The 18,827-nt window shown below is 39.2% G+C and overlaps 1 protein-coding gene across 3 annotated transcripts in view; it reads left to right on the forward strand.

Moving 5' to 3' along the window:
• DYRK2 (dual specificity tyrosine phosphorylation regulated kinase 2) overlaps nt 1–12,986 on the forward strand; it is a 49,156-nt gene extending 36,170 nt beyond the window's left edge. For 2 of the 3 annotated variants that reach the window (XM_009181160.3, XM_003906741.4), the window contains one exon: nt 5,946–12,986. In XM_009181160.3, coding sequence (XP_009179424.1) covers nt 5,967–7,553 — 1,587 coding nt within the window. In that variant the 5' untranslated portion in view covers nt 5,946–5,966 and the 3' untranslated portion in view covers nt 7,554–12,986. The remainder of the gene's footprint in view (nt 1–5,945) is intronic. The other variant, XM_009181158.2, reaches the window with a different exon arrangement.
• The last annotated feature ends 5,841 nt before the right edge of the window (nt 12,987–18,827 follow it).

Below are 18,827 nucleotides of genomic sequence, written 5' to 3' on the forward strand. Positions count from 1 at the left end.
GAAAATTTAGGTAACGAACTGCCATTGATTTTAGGGGTTTAGATTTTTTGTTTGGGATCATCTGAGAATTTGGAAAATGTAATATCCAGTTTTTTTTTTTCTATGTGTTGATGTAATCACATGACATGGTGTGACCTGGAAAAAGAGCTATTTGGTTTGCATGTGGATTCCAATTTTGTAAGGATGGGCTTTGCTTGATCAAAGCCTCTTTGCCATTGAAATATATGTAATGAAAGTAGATAAAACGACAAGTCTCCACTGGAGGGAGAGCCTGTGGTGCACCAGAAAAGGAAGGATGTGAATGTGCTTCTCAGTACTCCTCATAATGGAGGCCTGTATTTTGCTGTGGCGTGTGCCAGATTTACTTGTTTTTAACGTGTGTGTAAACTTCGCTATGCTGTTAATTATTAGATGCTTGACTTTGAAGGTATGAATTTGGGTTTCGATGGTGGTTTAGTTTTGATTTTATTTCTATAACATCGCAGATTTCATAGTACAGGAAAGGTTAAAAGGACCACAGAGTTTATCTGTTTCTAGTCTTTCAATTTATAGATGAGGAAACAGACTCAGACAAGGTAACTGGTTTCATCAGGATTCCCCAGCCAGTTCATATCAAGGCGGGAGTGAAAGCCTACACCCTCCTTCATCTAGTTTTAATATGCTGATGGAGACTGCTAATTCTAGGAAATTGTACTAGCCTCATTATAAATGCAAGAACCTTTGTAGATCCATATTCTCATATGTCTGTCAGATTTTTATAAATTTTTAGTTATTATTTCCAGAGTAATTACACCTAGGAAGAACTTCTAGAATGAATGGGAGGTGGGGAGGGCATTAAGGAGATAAAAATGATCTTGTCATAGGAGCTTGCCCACATTTTCTCTTACAGGTGATACACTAGGCAGGTCAAATATATGATTATAAAGATTATAAGCTTTGGAATTTAACTAGTCCGTTGCCCTCTTGTTTTATATCTCCATGTATAAGTTGTTTTACACTTTAGTAATTTATTTCTGTTTGTGTGAGAGAAGTGTGCCTGTTACTTCCTATTATTTTTCTATTAATGTTAATTGGCAGTTGTTAATAGAAGTATTTTAAATTCAAAAATATTAAAATATGTGTAACTTTTATAACTGTTTTACTATGTAAAACACTCTCCAGTTAATCAGTTTTACAAAATAATTCGAATTAAAATACACATTTAAAAAATGGCAGTACTTTGAAGAAAAAGTAGACGCTTTACTTAGGGCCACACAGACTGTCAGAATGTTTGAGGAGGAGCTGAAATTCCAGTCTTTTTGGACTCAGTTCTATTACCATAATACTATACAGCATTTCTAAGATGACTTCAGAAAAGTTTTTAAACACCCAAAACTATTATCACAGTGAAATATCTGCTCTTTGCCATTTTCTTATTGGAAGAAATGAAAACTATGAAACTGGTTAGACTATTGTTTTTATATAATATTTAATACCAAAGTACTTCATGATCAAAGAAGCCTTTGCAGGTCTCTCGATTTGAACCCATAAACTGTAGCTGTTTTAACAATTGCATTCATTATTTTTTTTTGTTTTTTGTTTTGCTTTGTTTTGTTTTGTTTTTTTGAGACGGAGTCTCACTCTATTGCCCAAGCTGGAGTGCAGTGGCTCCATCTCGGCTCCCTGCAACCTCCGCCTCCAGGGTTCCAGCGATTCTCTTGCCTTAGCCACCCAAGTAGCTGGGATTACAGGCGCCCGCCACCATGCCTGGCTAATTTTTGTGTTTTTAATAGAGATGAGGTTTCACGATGTTGGCCAGGTTGGTTATGAACTCCTGACCTCAAATGATCCACCCGCCTCAGTCTCCCAAAGTGCTGGGATACGGGTGTGAGCCACTGCACCCGGCCTCAGTATGTATTTTTAAATATGACACACACTGTGCTATACATTGACATCAGAATAAGCCATATCTCAGACTTCAAGAGGCTGAGCTGGAGAGAGAGGTTTTTAATATCCTTAAGTTTATGATGTAGTCTTGACATGTATTCTGGAAATGTTCTGGCATTTGTAGTCCCTCAGCACCCCAGCCCCGCTCTCTGCCCCACTTTTTATAAGTCAGTTAATTGTTCTTTCGAGCTTGATTGTGATTTTAGAGTTCTGCAATATTTGAGATTCAAAGTCTTCTTTTGCTAGAGCTTCTAAAATGAATCTCTAACATCTGGAAAGCTTTTAAGATTGCATGTGTTGCTTTTAGGTGTTTGGTTGATGTGTTTGCTACAAGTGTTTATACATGGTTTGATTGATGTGTCTGCTACAGGTACTTTATGCTTGGAGGTCCTTTGCCTCCAAGTCTGTGCTGATGCACTGCAAGCCTAACGTCTTGTGACTTAGGTTACCAGGGACATTTCTCAATTCCCTGGGCATTGACTTCATGTTTCCTTATGAAGGTACACAATGTAGTTCTCAGGAACAACTCTAAGAGAGGCAAGAGTGTTATAATAAGGAGGATCTATTGACATGTGTTCCTGCATCCCAAAGATACTTATTGAGCTCTTACTATATGCCTGGGTTTATGTTAATGAGGACTTAAAAACATAAGAGGGGACCCAGCCCTGGAATTGCTCACAGCCAAATGAGTACATCTGATGTTAAAACAATTGCAGTAAAGAGAAATAAGTGTTAGATTAATACACTTCGAGTAGAGAAGTAGCTGTTGAGTAGGTCAGGGAAGGTTTACACAGGCGGTGAGAGTTGAACCATGCATTGAAGGGTGAATCACCTAGGTATGAGAAAGGAGATTCCAAGAAACATCTGGAAAGGGCAATAATAATGCTCTCATTGACTGACTACTAAGCACTTTAAACATACTACCTTATTTAATCCCCCTAATAGCCCTAATGAGGTAAGTTTGTTCCCTTCTTTTTGCAGACAAGGTCACTGAGGTTAACAGAGATGAAATAAATTGCCCTGGGTCACACATTTAGTAAATGGTGGAGCTGGATCATTTAATGTGTGTCTAACTGAAAATCTACCATTATGAAACGTGACCTCACTAAAAGCAGAGGAGTGTAAAAGTGCGTGGTGTTTTTTGGGTCCTGGGCTATCTAGCTTTGTTCCTCTTGGAGAGAAGAGTGACAGTAGTTGATGCGAATGGAAGGACTCAGATCATTTAGCCTCTACATTTTAGAGCCTTGTGTTCTTACTGGTAAGTTCTTGCATTAGCTATGGAAATAGGTTACAGCCATGGGCCTTGGGCAAAAAGCAAGAGTGGTCTCAGGTTGAGATTTTTAAATGGTTAACTCTAGAAGCACTATGGAGAAGAGATTTGAGGAATTCTAGACTTAGAATTCTAGACTTACGATGCTGCCTCAGTTGTCCCAGGGAAAGACATCAGGAGAGTAAGATGAGGCAGTGTTGATGGAAAGGGCGTGGGATAGTAATGATGCATCTTAGGTGAGGGAGGTGTTGAGAGGTTTTCCAGGCGCACAATGCTGAGGATTCATTTGCAGGTGGATAGCCTGAGTGACTGACTACATGGAGGGGAAGCCTTCTGTTGATCAAAAATGGAGGATTATGGGAGTGGGAAACCAGTTTGGTAGAAAAATAATGAGTTAAGTTTGAGTTGCTTATGGCAGAGGGAGCTGATTGATAGTTGGATATGTGTGTCTTGCACTCAGGAGATAGCACCTTGGCAGGTCTGAGTTCAAGGAACAAATGTGCAAACCTCAGGCCATGGGCAGTTGCTGAAGCCCTGACTGTGTTCAGGATCAGTTGCAGGGGCTTATGGGAGTAAGAAGCCACGAGAATTGAGGCTTGAACCCTGGGGAACTCTTGAACCCACCTAAGGTTAGGTGAACCAGTAGTTGATGCTGCAAAGGAGACCAAGAGAAGGCATTTGGAGATATAGAAGATGGTCGTTTCTTGGCAGTCTCATTAGTTTTAGTTACTAAAACATTTGTGAGCATGTATTAAATTATGCGAAACACAAAAATTGCTTAAAGTAAATTTTGGAGGCTTGGTTTTACTTTGCTGTGTTTTTAGAAATCTCTAAAGCCCCAAGGTTAATTTTGTCCTAATGAAGCAGCTTTGTGCTTTTTAATAGCATGTATACAGGTAATGTGGATTTTTCTTCTGAAATATCACCACTCCACTCTGAAGATAATGGTTCTTTAGGAGAGAGATATTTTGATTCAGGCCCCTTTATTCCCTAGTGTTTGAAAGACCACAGTGGACAGGAGAGGGTGCAGAGAGCGAGGCTGGGGAAGAAAAGCATTGGACAAGCCTGTACCTCTTGTATATATGCCCAAGACTTGCCTGATTCATTTTTATGGACTGCCCTGCTTTTGACATAGAACAAGGGTAAAATAACCTTTCTAGCTACTCTTATTGAATATAAGATCAGCTAGCACGGAGTATCATCTATGAGTTTAATAAAAAAGCTCAGTTATAAGTCTGAGAAATGATATCCCTGAGCCTATATGAAGTCACAGTCAGACAGGCCCCAAGTATTGTCTTCTGTTTTGTTTTAGTTAGAAGTGGGCAGAGAGGAAGCTCACTCTCCACACAGTCATTGTGCATATTATGTATCCAATAAAGAAAATGTGAACATCTTAGTCTATTAGTAAGAAGGAGTTAGAATTTCATTTTATAATCCAGGTGTTCCCAAATCATTTTTTGAATTACTATGTTACATATACACAGCCCTTCTGCTCTTTCAGTAGTAGGTAAAGCCCTAAAAGTAGGATGTAAAAGAGATAATAGAAAAAATACTGATGGCAACAGACTTCATCCAGTTAGTTGTAAGCTCCTGGAGGGCAGGGACTCTGTCACTTTGGCAGTTAGCCTTCTGTTAACACCAGTTGAATGAATGAGGTGGATTGTGATGACAAGTTGATGTAAGATTTCATACAAAAATCACCTCCCAGGCTGCTTTAAGACTTGGGGTTGTCCAAGGCAGGAATTCCTAACTGGGAGAGGATCCTAGCTGCCAGTCCTCCCCTACCCATTACCTCTCAGCAGTCATAATGCTTAAAGGAAATCCCAAGAAGATTGTCAGTAGAGGGCTGGGGCCCCTTGGCTCACACCATTGGTAGAGTTTAGACAGGAATGCTCAGGGATGGCATGCGTACCTGAAACAAGAGGTTGCTGCTTTGGATTCCTGTTTGGAAACCTCAAGTATCCCAGCAGCTCGTAGAAATGGACATCTTCAGAGAGCTGAGCCCCTGACCCCTCTGGAGGAAGGCCAAACAGTGTGGTCGTTGCTTGGTTTGTTGGGCTGAATGCCTTAAATGGTTATTACAGTTAGTAAAGCCTGGGAACTTTTAAAAATAGGTTCGGGGTTTATAAGACACTGTGGCGCATATCTACATGGGAATCTTTCAAGCCTAAAACACAGGGTTTTTGTTTTTGTCACTGGATCATGTGTGCACTTAGGTTTCATCAGATTTTCAAGGAAAGGGGAAGTCCTGGTGATAAAGTGTTTTCAGGATAGAGCTCTAGGTATTAGGGAAAGAGTAGTGAACAAGACAGACATTGTCCCTGTCCTCATGTTAATAAACTACTAGATGAAATATGAAAGGTGCTGTAATCTGGGGGTGGAGGAGCCAACATAGAGTCTTATGTGTGCATGTTTTTTCTGTATCCTGTTTCATTTTTTTATCAAGTGTGGATTGAGTGGAACATCTATGATGTGCCAGGCCCTATACTAAGTGTTAGATATAGAATGATAAAGTTATGGTCTCTGCCTCCGTGGGGAACCCTGAATATGTACAGCAAACCATCTTGTCTGTTAGGCATGGCATTTATGAGGTCCTTTTTTCAGGATCACATGTTTTGTGGCCTTTACTCAATCCAAGTGGGATTTTGTAAAGGTGGGGTGGAGGGGGTGGTTGCTGATGGGGGTCAATTATACCCCGTTTGAACAGACACCACTTCTTTTCTATTTATATTTCCTGTCTGAATTCCAGATTGGCGGCAGTAAGCACACAATGAATGATCACCTGCATGTCGGCAGCCACCCTCATGGACAGATCCAGGTTCAACAGCTGTTTGAGGATAACAGTAACAAGCGGACAGTGCTCACGACACAACCAAATGGGCTTACAACAGTGGGCAAAACGGGCTTGCCAGTGGTGCCAGAGCGGCAGCTGGACAGCATTCATAGACGGCAGGGGAGCTCCACCTCTCTGAAGTCCATGGAAGGCATGGGGAAGGTGAAAGCCACCCCCATGACACCTGAACAAGCAATGAAGCAATACATGCAAAAACTCACAGCCTTTGAACACCATGAGATTTTCAGCTACCCTGAAATATATTTCTTGGGTCTAAATGCTAAGAAGCGCCAGGGCATGACAGGTGGGCCCAACAATGGTGGCTATGATGATGACCAGGGATCATATGTGCAGGTGCCCCATGATCACGTGGCTTACAGGTACGAGGTCCTCAAGGTCATTGGGAAGGGGAGCTTTGGGCAGGTGGTCAAGGCCTACGATCACAAAGTCCACCAGCACGTGGCCCTAAAGATGGTGCGGAATGAGAAGCGCTTCCACAGGCAAGCAGCAGAGGAGATCCGAATCCTGGAACACCTGCGGAAGCAGGACAAGGATAACACAATGAATGTCATCCATATGCTGGAGAATTTCACCTTCCGCAACCACATCTGCATGACGTTTGAGCTGCTGAGCATGAACCTCTATGAGCTCATCAAGAAGAATAAATTCCAGGGCTTCAGCCTGCCTTTGGTTCGCAAGTTTGCCCACTCGATTCTGCAGTGCTTGGATGCTTTGCACAAAAACAGAATAATTCACTGTGACCTTAAGCCCGAGAACATTTTGTTAAAGCAGCAGGGTAGAAGCGGTATTAAAGTGATTGATTTTGGCTCCAGTTGTTACGAGCATCAGCGTGTCTACACGTACATCCAGTCGCGTTTTTACCGGGCTCCAGAAGTGATCCTTGGGGCCAGGTATGGCATGCCCATTGACATGTGGAGCCTGGGCTGCATTTTAGCAGAGCTCCTGACGGGTTACCCCCTCTTGCCTGGGGAGGATGAAGGGGACCAGCTGGCCTGTATGATTGAACTGTTGGGCATGCCCTCGCAGAAACTGCTGGATGCGTCCAAACGAGCCAAGAATTTTGTGAGCTCCAAGGGTTACCCCCGTTACTGCACTGTCACGACACTCTCAGATGGCTCTGTGGTCCTCAACGGAGGCCGTTCCCGGAGGGGGAAACTGAGGGGCCCACCGGAGAGCAGAGAGTGGGGGAACGCGCTGAAGGGGTGTGACGATCCCCTTTTCCTTGACTTCTTAAAACAGTGTTTAGAGTGGGATCCTGCAGTGCGCATGACCCCAGGCCAGGCTTTGCGGCACCCCTGGCTGAGGAGGCGATTGCCAAAGCCTCCCACCGGGGAGAAAACGTCAGTGAAAAGGATAACTGAGAGCACCGGTGCTATCACATCTATATCCAAGTTACCTCCACCTTCCAGCTCAGCTTCCAAACTGAGGACTAATTTGGCACAGATGACAGATGCCAACGGGAATATTCAGCAGAGGACAGTGTTGCCAAAACTCGTTAGCTGAGCTCATGTCCCCTGATGCTGGTAATCTGAAAGATACAACTTTGCTGAGCCTTATTGGGTTGAAAAGGAGTAGCTCAGACCTGTTTTTATTTGCTCAATAACTCTACTCATTTGTATCTTTTCAGCACTTAATTTTAATGTAAGAAAGTTGTTCATTTTGTTTTTATAAAATACATGAGGACAATGCTTTAAGTTTTTATACTTTCGGAAACTTTTTGTGTTCTAAAAGTACAATGAGCCTTACTGTATTTAGTGTGGCAGAATAATAACATCAGTGGCAGGCCATTGATTACTTCATGACTGCCACGCATTTACAGATTGGTGTCAAAGACATTCACTATGTTTTTATGGTTCATGTTATATCCTCCCCAGGGTGACAGCCCCGTAAGGCCCTCCTTTTCCCTCCATGCTCCAGGTCCATGCACAGGTGTAGCATGTCCTGCTTCCGTTTTTCATAAATTTGGGTGGTGGGGTAGTGGGAGGAGAACGGTCAGAATGAAAGTGATATCCTAAGAAAAACTGTACCTTAGAGATTTTTCTCTAGTGCTGAAACAAATACAAAATAAGATCCCCAAGGTTTAAACTGCCCAGTTAGCATTCTGACATTCTAAAAACTGGCAAAGCAGCTTTTAGTGGATAAATGGAAATGGAAACGTGTGTGTTCCTCCAAATTTTCTAGTATGATCGGCAAGCTGTTTTGTAAAGAAGCCTCATATTACAGAGTTGCTTTTGCACCTAAATTTAGAATTGTATTCCATGAACTGTTCCTCCCTTTTCTCTGCATTTTTCCTCTCTGTTCCTCTTTTAATACCACACATCTGTTGCTTGCATTTAGTTTGTCTTCTTCCTTCAACTGCGTATCCCAGACTGTTAATACAGAAAAGAGACATTTCAGCTGTGATTAAGACCATTGTTTCATATTCCAATTAAAAAAAGAACAGCAGCCTAGCTACTTAAGGTGGGGATTTCCATAGTTCCAAAGAAGATTTAGCAGATTAGAGTGAGTTCACACTTTTCAGGTGCCACTGTAAAGTTCTCTTAGCCTGGGAAACTATCAACTTTTTCTTTAAAAAGAAAAAGGGTTGAAAATCCTCTTGGTGAACAGAAGTCTCTTTGGCTGTTCAGTGAGGCCAATGTTAACAACGTGTGTAGAGGAGGAAAAGTTCAACCTCAAGTTAAATGGTTTGACTTATTCTTCATATCATTAGAAGAACCCCAGAGATAGCATTCCTCTATTTTATTTTACTTTCTTTTGGATTGCACTGATTATTTTTGTGGGAATGACACTTTATCTGGCAAAGTAACTGAGAGTTTGGTAAAAGAATATTTTCTTCTCTGAATAATAATTATTTTCACAGTGAAAATTTCAGTATTTTATCACTAATGTATGAGCAATGATGTATATGAATTTCAAGGCACGTGAAACAAATTTTTTAGTATGTGCAATTTAGAAAGATTTCTGCCTGTTTGGACGATAGGTTTTGGGTTGTACAAATTAGGATAAGTAAGCTTATATATGCACAGAGATTATTGTATTACCTGTAAATTGACTTACAAGTACTTAAAAGCATGGTCCCCAGTGAGGCCAAGAAAGTTTCCGGTTAAGTTCTTTAATAATAATCCTACAGTTTATCTTAAAAAAAAAAAAAAAAAAGTTTTGAAAAACATACTTTAGGCTTCGTTGGTTGATGGTGGACAAAAATGCTCAGGAAATATTTCAGATATTTGCCAAAAAACCAGTAATAAGGTTAGCTTATTAAAATAGTGATAGATATTTGCTTTACTATTTAAGGTGTCACTGATAAATTAATTTGTACTTCTATGTTTAGAAATTATAGCTTCTTTTCCCTTAGTCAAATTCTCAGCATATTATACACATTTCTGTGTAATCTGTGGAAGTGCAATAATACATTAGTTACATTTTAAATAATGCTCACGTGACAATACTCCCAATCAATGGCGTATAGAATTTAAGGATCTGTGTACTAGATTTTGGCTTAAAGGTATAAGAAGTATAAGACTTGGTTTGGTGGCTTTGTAAGACCACCAGCCTCTTAATGATGGTTAGCTTCTTTAGGACATTAAATCAATAAAAACATAATGCTCTTTTCCTCTTCTAATGCTCCTCTTCCATTTCCAGTTATCTTCACATTTACGTTTAAGTATACAAACCTGAGTCTGCCGTTATTAATTTCCGTATAAAATGATGATACATGTGAAAATTTATAAATGGACTAATACTGCTTGTCTTTCCCCCACCGCACAAAACTGGTTCTTAAGATGCCAACATTGAATTTGGGACTATCTTTATTTCTCAATGGAAACCGGAAACTTTTATACCTAACTATAATGTGCAGCACTGTGGGGCTTTCTTTTTTTTCCCAAATACAGTGAAATTTTTTTATTCACAAGAGCTGCCACATTTCAGCATTTAGTGATAGAGCTGCTTTAATAAAATTCTAGTTTGATTGTCATGTCAAAAAAAAAATGTTGCATCTTTGTGATTTTAAAACAAATTAATGAAGGGCTCTGATAGGCTATTAAGAGTTGGCTTGGAAACAGTTTTTGGTCTCACAGGTTACCATTGTCTAGGGATGTCGGCGCTGTTTTCAGTTTTAGGAATAGCACAGTGTTGTCTTGTCTTTGGCAGTCTCATTTGGCTCTGTTTCTTGCACGGCCACTGTGTTCATTACCACTTAAATATATTGCTCCAGCAGTGGAACAACAGTGGTGCAAGACATTGTAGATTGACAGTAGAGGAGAAATTGTGCCCTTAGTGTTAACAATGTGCCTTTTGTTCTGAATGCCATATTGTAGGGCATGCATTTTTTGGCCTCTTTAACTCTTTGAATACTAGTCAGTAAGGATGGAACCCATCTCTGCAAAACTACATCTGTCTTAAATATCTAGTTACAGGCCTTAATAGAAACCATAAGGCATGACTCATCTTCAGGCACTGAAAAAAGATAACCATCAGGTAGTGTTACACAGGGACTTCCTATGTTTAAGGGGTTAAAGATGGTCTTTGTTGTATCTTAACATCTGACTGATTTTTACATTTTTTTTTTTTTTTGTTATGCTAACACTAGACAAAAATCAACTGTATTTGTAAAAATTTACCTCAAACCATTTAATTTTATAGTGTGATTAATCCCAGGGCATTTGGTATGAACCAAAGTGCATTCCTTTTATATGTGCCTGGCTCTAGTAAGGATGGCCAGGGATTTTTACAATTTGGGTGCAAGGCACTTAAGCCACTTTTAAACTTAATGGGTGGTTTGGGGTCGTGTTAAACGACTCCATCAGAATGTTAGAAAACACTTTAGGCATCAGTAGCATTGGGCCATATTGGAATCCTAAAGTGTGAATTATTTTAAGGAGCGCATTCATTTTTGTAATTTTTTTCATCAAAAATATTTCTGGTAAGCAGAAGACTTTTTAAAAAAACTGATCTGGTCTCGGTAAAGGTTTTAATATTGCCCAACATAATGCTGTAATAGCATTAAAAAAAAGTATTTGTGAACTCTGTTTCTTAGGAGCTTGTACATCTCTCTGCTATGGACATATATAAAATTAATTGTAATTATACTCAGCTCAACTGCTACAGTTATGTCTAGGCAGTGGCTTGGGTTTTTATCGAGCAACAACTTAGACATGTGACTGTAATATGCTGCAACTGTGTGTACTGAAAATATGTGAAAATGGTTGAATGTGGACTGTGTATATATGTATGTAAAAATTTCTGTGAGATGCTGCTGTCGCCACTTAACATTAAATATGTTCTAGTGGATTTTAATCCTAGTGGCCAGTTCTATGATACTGTATGTATTGTACAGCTGATGACAGGAGTAAGACTGTTTAGTGAATATTTGTTAAATTTTATTGTTGTGGCCAGAGATAATTTCAGAATAAAATTTTAATGTCCTACCTTACTTTTCTCCCCTTTCTAACTATAATTTAACTCCTGATCTATTTCTGGTATTATCCTTTGTCATTTAGCCTGGAGAGGGTTTAGAATGCAAAATGGATAGCTCTATATCAGTGTCTTGAGAAGTTAAAATAATTCATTCTACTAGTTTGTTGATAGGAGTACTTTATTAGTTCAATGTAAGTATGCAGTTTCCAAGTGGAAAGACAAAGGTTTTAGTAAGTAGCTCTTGCTTTTCCTAGGATATTCTATTCCTTTACCTTTAAGATTTTTATGTTAACTTTTTTATATATAGCCTCTGCTGTGTTATTATGCTAGAGCTTCATGTCTTTTAAACTTCATGATGATAGTTAAGCTGGGGGAGCAGAGCCTGTCAATTATTCCCCACCAGTCTTCATTCTTTTCTGTGCACAAGTTCTGGTAAATTATTCTAGTGTGTTCTAACCAGCTCCACCCAATGTTTTTTAATGCTTATGAGTTTGCAGTTTTTGTACTTGGTGGTCTCTGTGGTTCATATTTTTTTGTGTTGTAGTGTCTCCTGCCTTGGTTGGCTCGGAAAATAAGGCCTAGGAACTGCAACTAGCTCATGATTTGTCAGGTTCAGTTAATACCAAGCTAAGAGTTTACTTACAGATGACAGCAAGCAGATGCTCTAGTAATTTGTCAGACATTGCAGGGATATTGTGTAGTCAAATATTTCCCTCTTGTGGAAAGAACTACCTCACATTTTTATTTATTTTCCTTCTGTTACCAACAGCCAAGGAATTAACTTAGTGTGGCTTCCTGCATCAATACTGGGATATACTTAAACAAGGGGATGCTGTAAGAGTTCCCAATTGTCTCGTCACAACCTGGGCCATAGATTTTCGTTACTGCTAATCTTGCTTCTTAAAGTTCACACCCAGTGCAAAAAATCTAACCAGGAAACTAATCCCAAAATCCAATATATTTAGAAATATAAGTGTTAAGAGATGTGCATTATGTACAAAATTGAAAAATGGTGCTAAAGTGGCAATGTAAATTTAAAATTTCTTGTCCAGATCTGACTGACTGACTGACTGACTGACTCAGGAGATTATAATTCCTACTCATTCCCTTTCCTTTTAGCAGATCTTTCAAAAGCTCTTTTTAAAATTGATCAATATACTATTCTGTTTGAGTCTCTACAATCCTATCCCTTTTGGAATCAACAGCTACACAAAGAAATATTCTTGGAACTTCAAAGTTGCCTTCAAACTAGCTCTAGAAAATGTCCCTAGCTGACATTGGTATTGGTCTGTTAGAAGGGGAAATTGATTTGACTACTTTCTGTTTTGAAAAGAGCATTAAGAGGGATTTGAGGAAGGTATTTGTGACTTTCCTTTTTTTCTTAAGTTTGAAGTACACTTCATTTCCTTTGGGTTATTAGGCAGATAAACACTTGTCATTAGTAATACTTAACACTGTCCAAAATGAAAAATGACTGCCAGTGTGTTGCACATACATGAGAAGATTGCATCTTACTGCAAAGTCTTTGGTTTGTTTCCTTACTTCGTTTGACTTTGACTTACTATTTTGCTATGGTCACATCCTTAATATCTGTGGTACATTTCATATATATATGGGGTGGGGGCATAATTGCCATTCCCATGTGTCTCAAGGAAGCTTAATGAGGAAACTAATGAGTTAATATTTATTCTTCTGAAGAAAGCTGACATTTTAGGAGTGTTAAGTCATCTATAATAAGGAGCAGCAGGAATATATTATGATTGTATCACATGTTCCAGAGAGCATTACCCCTTACATAGAAAGCTCCTTGGAGATTTCATGGTGTTGCATGAACATCAGTTTATCCTTATACATCCCTATGAACTATAATTATCCTCATTTGATATTTGCGGAAACTGAAGTGACTTGCTGCAAAGTGACTTTACAGAAACATTGCAGTTTGAGGCTTAGGTTGTAATCAGATAATTTTGATCTTGTACAGTAAGGGAAAATCCATAACCATACATAACACACAAAAGTTTAGAAAGCGGAGGAAGTTGAGCTAGCAATGGGCATTTCTATTATTTAAGTTACATACCAGTTTCCAGGAATATTTTTCAAATGGGACAAACTGAAAAGTTGAGGACTAGAGCATCGTAGTCTCTTAAGTGCACCTCATAACTTAATGCATGTGCACACACCCTCAGTTAATTTGTAAGAGAGTGACTTCTCATTGTTATTTGTGGAGAGGCTAGTTATAGTAGCTTCCTTATTTTCTGTGTTGCTAAATTTTTTTTTTATATTTGAAAGTATGAAAATACTATTTTTGACACTTTACTGTTTCTCAGGGATTAAAAGTTAAATTTTACTGACTGTAGCAGCAGGTAAATCTCTTAAATTTACTCAGGTTTCCTATCCTTTGCCTCCATATTTAAGAAAATATAGAATGCCTGCCAGGGAAATATATAAAAATAAAAATTTCAAATACAATTTTAAAATACCAATTTGTAAATAAACCAATTTTACAAACTAAAATATTGTGTCTTTCCTTGCTTTTTATCCCAATTTATCTCCCCTCCTAAGTTTGAGGAGTTTTGAATATTAAGGCTCTTTCTTCATTTGTAAAAATGAAGTATGCTATTTGCAAAGCAAAAGCCCATGAAAAGCCCCAAATCATTTAAGTGAAGCTCATTGAATTGTTTTCAGTTGTTTTGGGAGAAATGTAACTAATTATAAGCAATTTATGTAGACCTGCAGCAAATAAATGTATGAGTAAATTTGGGCTAATTTGTCATCTTTTTATCTGAAGAGGAATACCCTACTTAATTTCCCTTGTCCGTAAAATTCAGTTTATCAGAATTTTGGCTAGGATAGCTTTAAATATATATATATATAAAATGCAGATGGCATTTGTTTGTCAAATACATATTAAATAAGCGTCCTATAGCCCAGAATCTTGTAGGTACTAGGGATATATAATGCTGAACAAAACACACAGTGCCTTTTTAAGGGAGTTTTTAGACTGGTTGGAAAGGCAAACATTATATGGATAATTATATGAACAAATACATAATTGCAAAGTAATAAGTGCTGTGAAGATAAAGCATGTTGTGCTGAGTGTGTGTGCAATGTTATGTTGTATGGATCAAAGATGGCTTCCCTAGGAAACAAATAGCTTTTGAGCTGAGGAACAAAGAGCGTGAATAGAGACCCAGTAGCTAGAGGAAATAAGGTGACCAATTGAAGTCAGGGCTATGTGGCCAGAGCCCAGAGAATGAGAGTACTTGGTGTGAAACGAAGCTGGTGAGGTGGTTGGGAACTGGAACATGCCAAGGTAGGTGCTATTAAGGATTTTGGTCCTTACCTGTAAGCAAGGCAGCCACCAAGAGATTTTTAAGGAAGAAATGCCATGAGCAGATTGGCTCTTCCTGGCTGACTTTATAGGAAAGTACTGAGAAGGGTAAGAGTAGATGAAGGAAGTCCAACTGAAAGTGTTTGCAAGAGATGGCAGACTGGCCCACAGGGTGGGGATGGACATTTAAAGAAAATGGATTTGAGGGCTCATTAGGATACAGAAAAACAGATGCTCTCTGATTTGCAATAGATTGACTTAAAATTTTTTGAGTTTGTGATGGGTTTATCTGGTTCAGATGGGTTTATCAGGAAGTAGCCCTTTTGTAAGTCCAGGCCCATCTGCATTAAGGTAGAATTAACAGTGATGTCTCTTTGTGTCTGAAAAGTAGTTGTTGCTATTTGTGTCTGGTTTGCTACTTTGCATCAAAAGGAATCACAGTATCTTATTTGTTTAAGAAAAGAAAAGGTTGCAAAGTAATGCCTTTGGTTACAAAGTATGAAGCACTGGTATACTATCTTTTGCTGAAGATTTGAAGCCTTTGAGTAAAATCTTGTTTATTAATTCAAATTCGTTTCAGGAAATTTTAAATTTTAAAAAGATTGTAAAAATGGGGTGGGGGGATTTTACATATTAAGTTTTTATATTAAGACTAAAATGAATGAAGGAAAGAAGGGAGGGAGGGGGAGAGGGAGGCAACTAGATTTGTGAGAAAGAATAACAGACTAGGAGGTCAGCAAAGGCCGCTCTGGCCTAGTGGCTGAATGTGGTGTTCTGAAGGAGGAAGGAGCTCAAGAGCAAGCAAGGCAAACTCCCTCTCCCACTCCCTCCCTTTCTTCTTCCCTTTCTTTCATAGAAGTTAAACTTTTACTCTATAAGATGGTATATATGGATTTGGCATATTTGAGTTTACCAAAAAAAAAAAAAAAAAAAATTATAAAAGACGTGAAAGAGGAGGAGAAGGAGATCAATCCCTGCCTTTGAGGACATTATGTTTAATTAGGAAGACAAGATTAGACGGAAAATATTAAACAAGTCTAGAACATTGAAAGATGAAATTCAGAATAAGTGCAGCTCATTTGCGTTGCGTTGCTCTCGGATAATAAGAGCTTTAAGAAGGTGGGTCTCCAGCCAGGTCTTGATGGAATGCAGACTGAGAGAGAGAAAAAGGATATTCTAGGAGAAGCAAATTGCTGTAACTGAGGGATGTCATGAATCATTCATTCGTATGTCATCCAGTATTTACTGAGCATCTACGTGTATAATTTTTGACATAATGCAAAGGATGGGCAAAGAGACTAGGTTTGTGGCAGGATGATGGCAGGGTGAAGAAGGGAGAATAATTTCTTCAGAAGGTAGGCCTTGTCCTGTGGTTTTCTCAAATGTGCCATGTTGTTGTAGCCACGACACATGTGCTGTCTCTGTCTAGAGTGCATTTGCCAATCTCTGCCTCATCCTGTGAGACTCAGCCCGGACCAGATGTTACTGCCCTTACAAAGTCCTCTTTAGCCTGAGGTTGGGCAAGATCACCCTTACCAAAAGCTAACACTGGCGATCTCTCTGCTAACTGCAAGGTGAGTAGAAGTGAATTGAGAAGGCAGTGGAATCTTCTCCCTTGTTTCCCTCCATCCTTCCCACTGGGCACACACTGGCAAAAAAAAAAAAAAAGAAAAAGAAAAAAAACAAGTGGTGTCTGAAGATGCCATTTTAGTAAGAGAGGTACTTGTTAACCAGACAATCATAAAATGTTTACAGTTTGTAAGCAGTGCCCAGCATGAGAAGCAGCTAGATTTGTGAGAAAGAATAACAGACTGGGAGGTCAGCAAAGGCTGCTCTGGCATAGTGGTGTGGATGTGGTGTTCTGAAGGAGGAAGGAGCTCAAGAGCAAGCCAGAGCATGGGATGGAGGCTTGCAAGTCTGGAGTTCTGTGAGCCAGGAGAAAGCACGTGCAAGATAAGGAGGGAGAGAAATGCAATGCCGGACCTTGGAGAAGGCCACGCAGACCATTTGGAGGAGCTGGGAATTTATTCTGATTACACCAGGAATCCATTGATGCATTTACAATAAATTAAAAACAAAAAACAAAACAACAACAACAACAAAAACACACACACACACAAAAATCATTCTGGTTTCCTATGGAGAAAAACTGGAGGGAAGCCATGTGGAAATGATGCCACTCCATGAGACAGAGGACTTCTAACCATCTGGAAGGAGTTGAGAGACATCATTTGATAGAAGAATGGTCGTTCACCAGAAGTTCTGTTTAGGAAGTGAGGTGAGGTGGGGATAAGGCTACGAAGGGTTCTGAGGATACCATTTGTGTTGCTATTTTTGTAATTGAAATAACATAGGCTAAAAAAAGTGTTTTTACAGTATGACTATATAAAAATTGCAGATGCAATGTAATTAATGTATAAAGGACATTTAAAATCAGTAACAAAAATGCTAATATGCCAGTGGAAAAAAGAGACAATAACACCTTCAAAAAATTTACATGAGCAACATAAATGGACCAAAACATTTTAAATTGTAAATCAAAGTAATAAAAATTAAAGCTATGAGTTTATTTCTAACCCACAAAATATCAACAATTAATTAAACAACCATGTTTATTGCTAGCAAGGGTGTGGAGTGGTGTAAAGCACTCATTTGATGCTGCTGGGGCATAATTAGCAGAGCCTTTCTGGAGGGCACTTGGTAATCTGTACCAAGAGCTTTAGAAATACTCATTCATTTTTACTTGTTGATTCTACTTCCAGAAATTGGTATCAGAATCCATCATGTAAACAAAGAGTTATGTACAAGAATAATCATATCTACTAGGACAAACTTAGAAAAAAACATTGTATCTATTAACAGAGGATTTCTTAATAAATTATAAGTATATGAATTATGAACAACATGTTTACAGTATAATATTAACAAAAAAAGGGAGGCACACAAGTGAATGTCCTCCCTACCAAAACAGGCAAAGGGAGAGGCAGAGATGGCATTGGGAAAAGAATTAGAAAGAAATACAGCAATGTATAAACAGGTAGCTGATATTAATTTTACTTTTCTTATCTGTTTTTCATCAGTTTTCACAATGACCATATTTTAAAATTATCAATACATTATTATAAAGAAAAGCATTTGTAAGGGAATGAATAAAATCAACAGAAGAAAACTGCTATGGAAGAGCACCTTAATAATGGGGAGGAAATTTGCTTTCTAGCCTATTGAACCATGTGAACCATTTCAGTTCCTGCATTTGCCAGGCACTTTCTCACTTCTGGTTTCCACCATCTGGAATGTGGTGCTCTCCTTAGCCTGGCTCACTCCTGCTGTCCCCATGTCTCAAGTAGCAGTGCTTCCTCCCTCTGCCCTGCCTGCCCCCTCACTCAGCCTTCATCAGATGAACTGAGAGGCTCCTGCAGTCTCCCATGTTCATCTCAGTGCCTACTTTCATAGACCTTAGAATTCAGTGGTCAGGCTGGTTTAATTGTCACACGTTGGGTTCCTTGAGGACCAGGGACTATCTTTCTTGCTAACATAGAAGGACGATCCCCAGGGACTGATGTAAAGTTTGGGACAAAACAGGACCTCAGTAAAAGTTTGTGAGTGAGTGAAGTGCTTGGGGAGGGGGGTTTCAAGAGAGATGTGCACAAAGGAAGCCAGAACCCTTTGAGAAGGAGTTTTGGAGACAGTGCAGGAAATGGAACGTATTATCCAGTGCCTGGAGGCTGGTGGTGAGGAAATGGTGTGGTGGGTACAGGCCCACTCATGAATGTCGGCTGTGAATGTGGGGAGATGGAGAGAAAGACAACGAGCAAAGGGAAGCAAGTGAGTATTTTTTCTGGGTAGGCAAAAGTAATCAGTCTAGTACTTTCTTCTGCTTAAATTCCCCACTGACCTCTCATCACACTAAGGATAACGTGTAATTTCCTTGACATGTCCTTCAAAGCCCTTTGTGATTGGGCTTCTGCTTCTTTCCAGCGTCATTTGGTTCCATTCTTCCCCAGCTCAGTGCATTCCAGCCACATCTG

The sequence above is a fragment of the Papio anubis genome, chromosome 9 (assembly GCF_008728515.1).
Source record: "Papio anubis isolate 15944 chromosome 9, Panubis1.0, whole genome shotgun sequence".
Taxonomy (NCBI): Eukaryota; Metazoa; Chordata; class Mammalia; order Primates; family Cercopithecidae; genus Papio; species Papio anubis.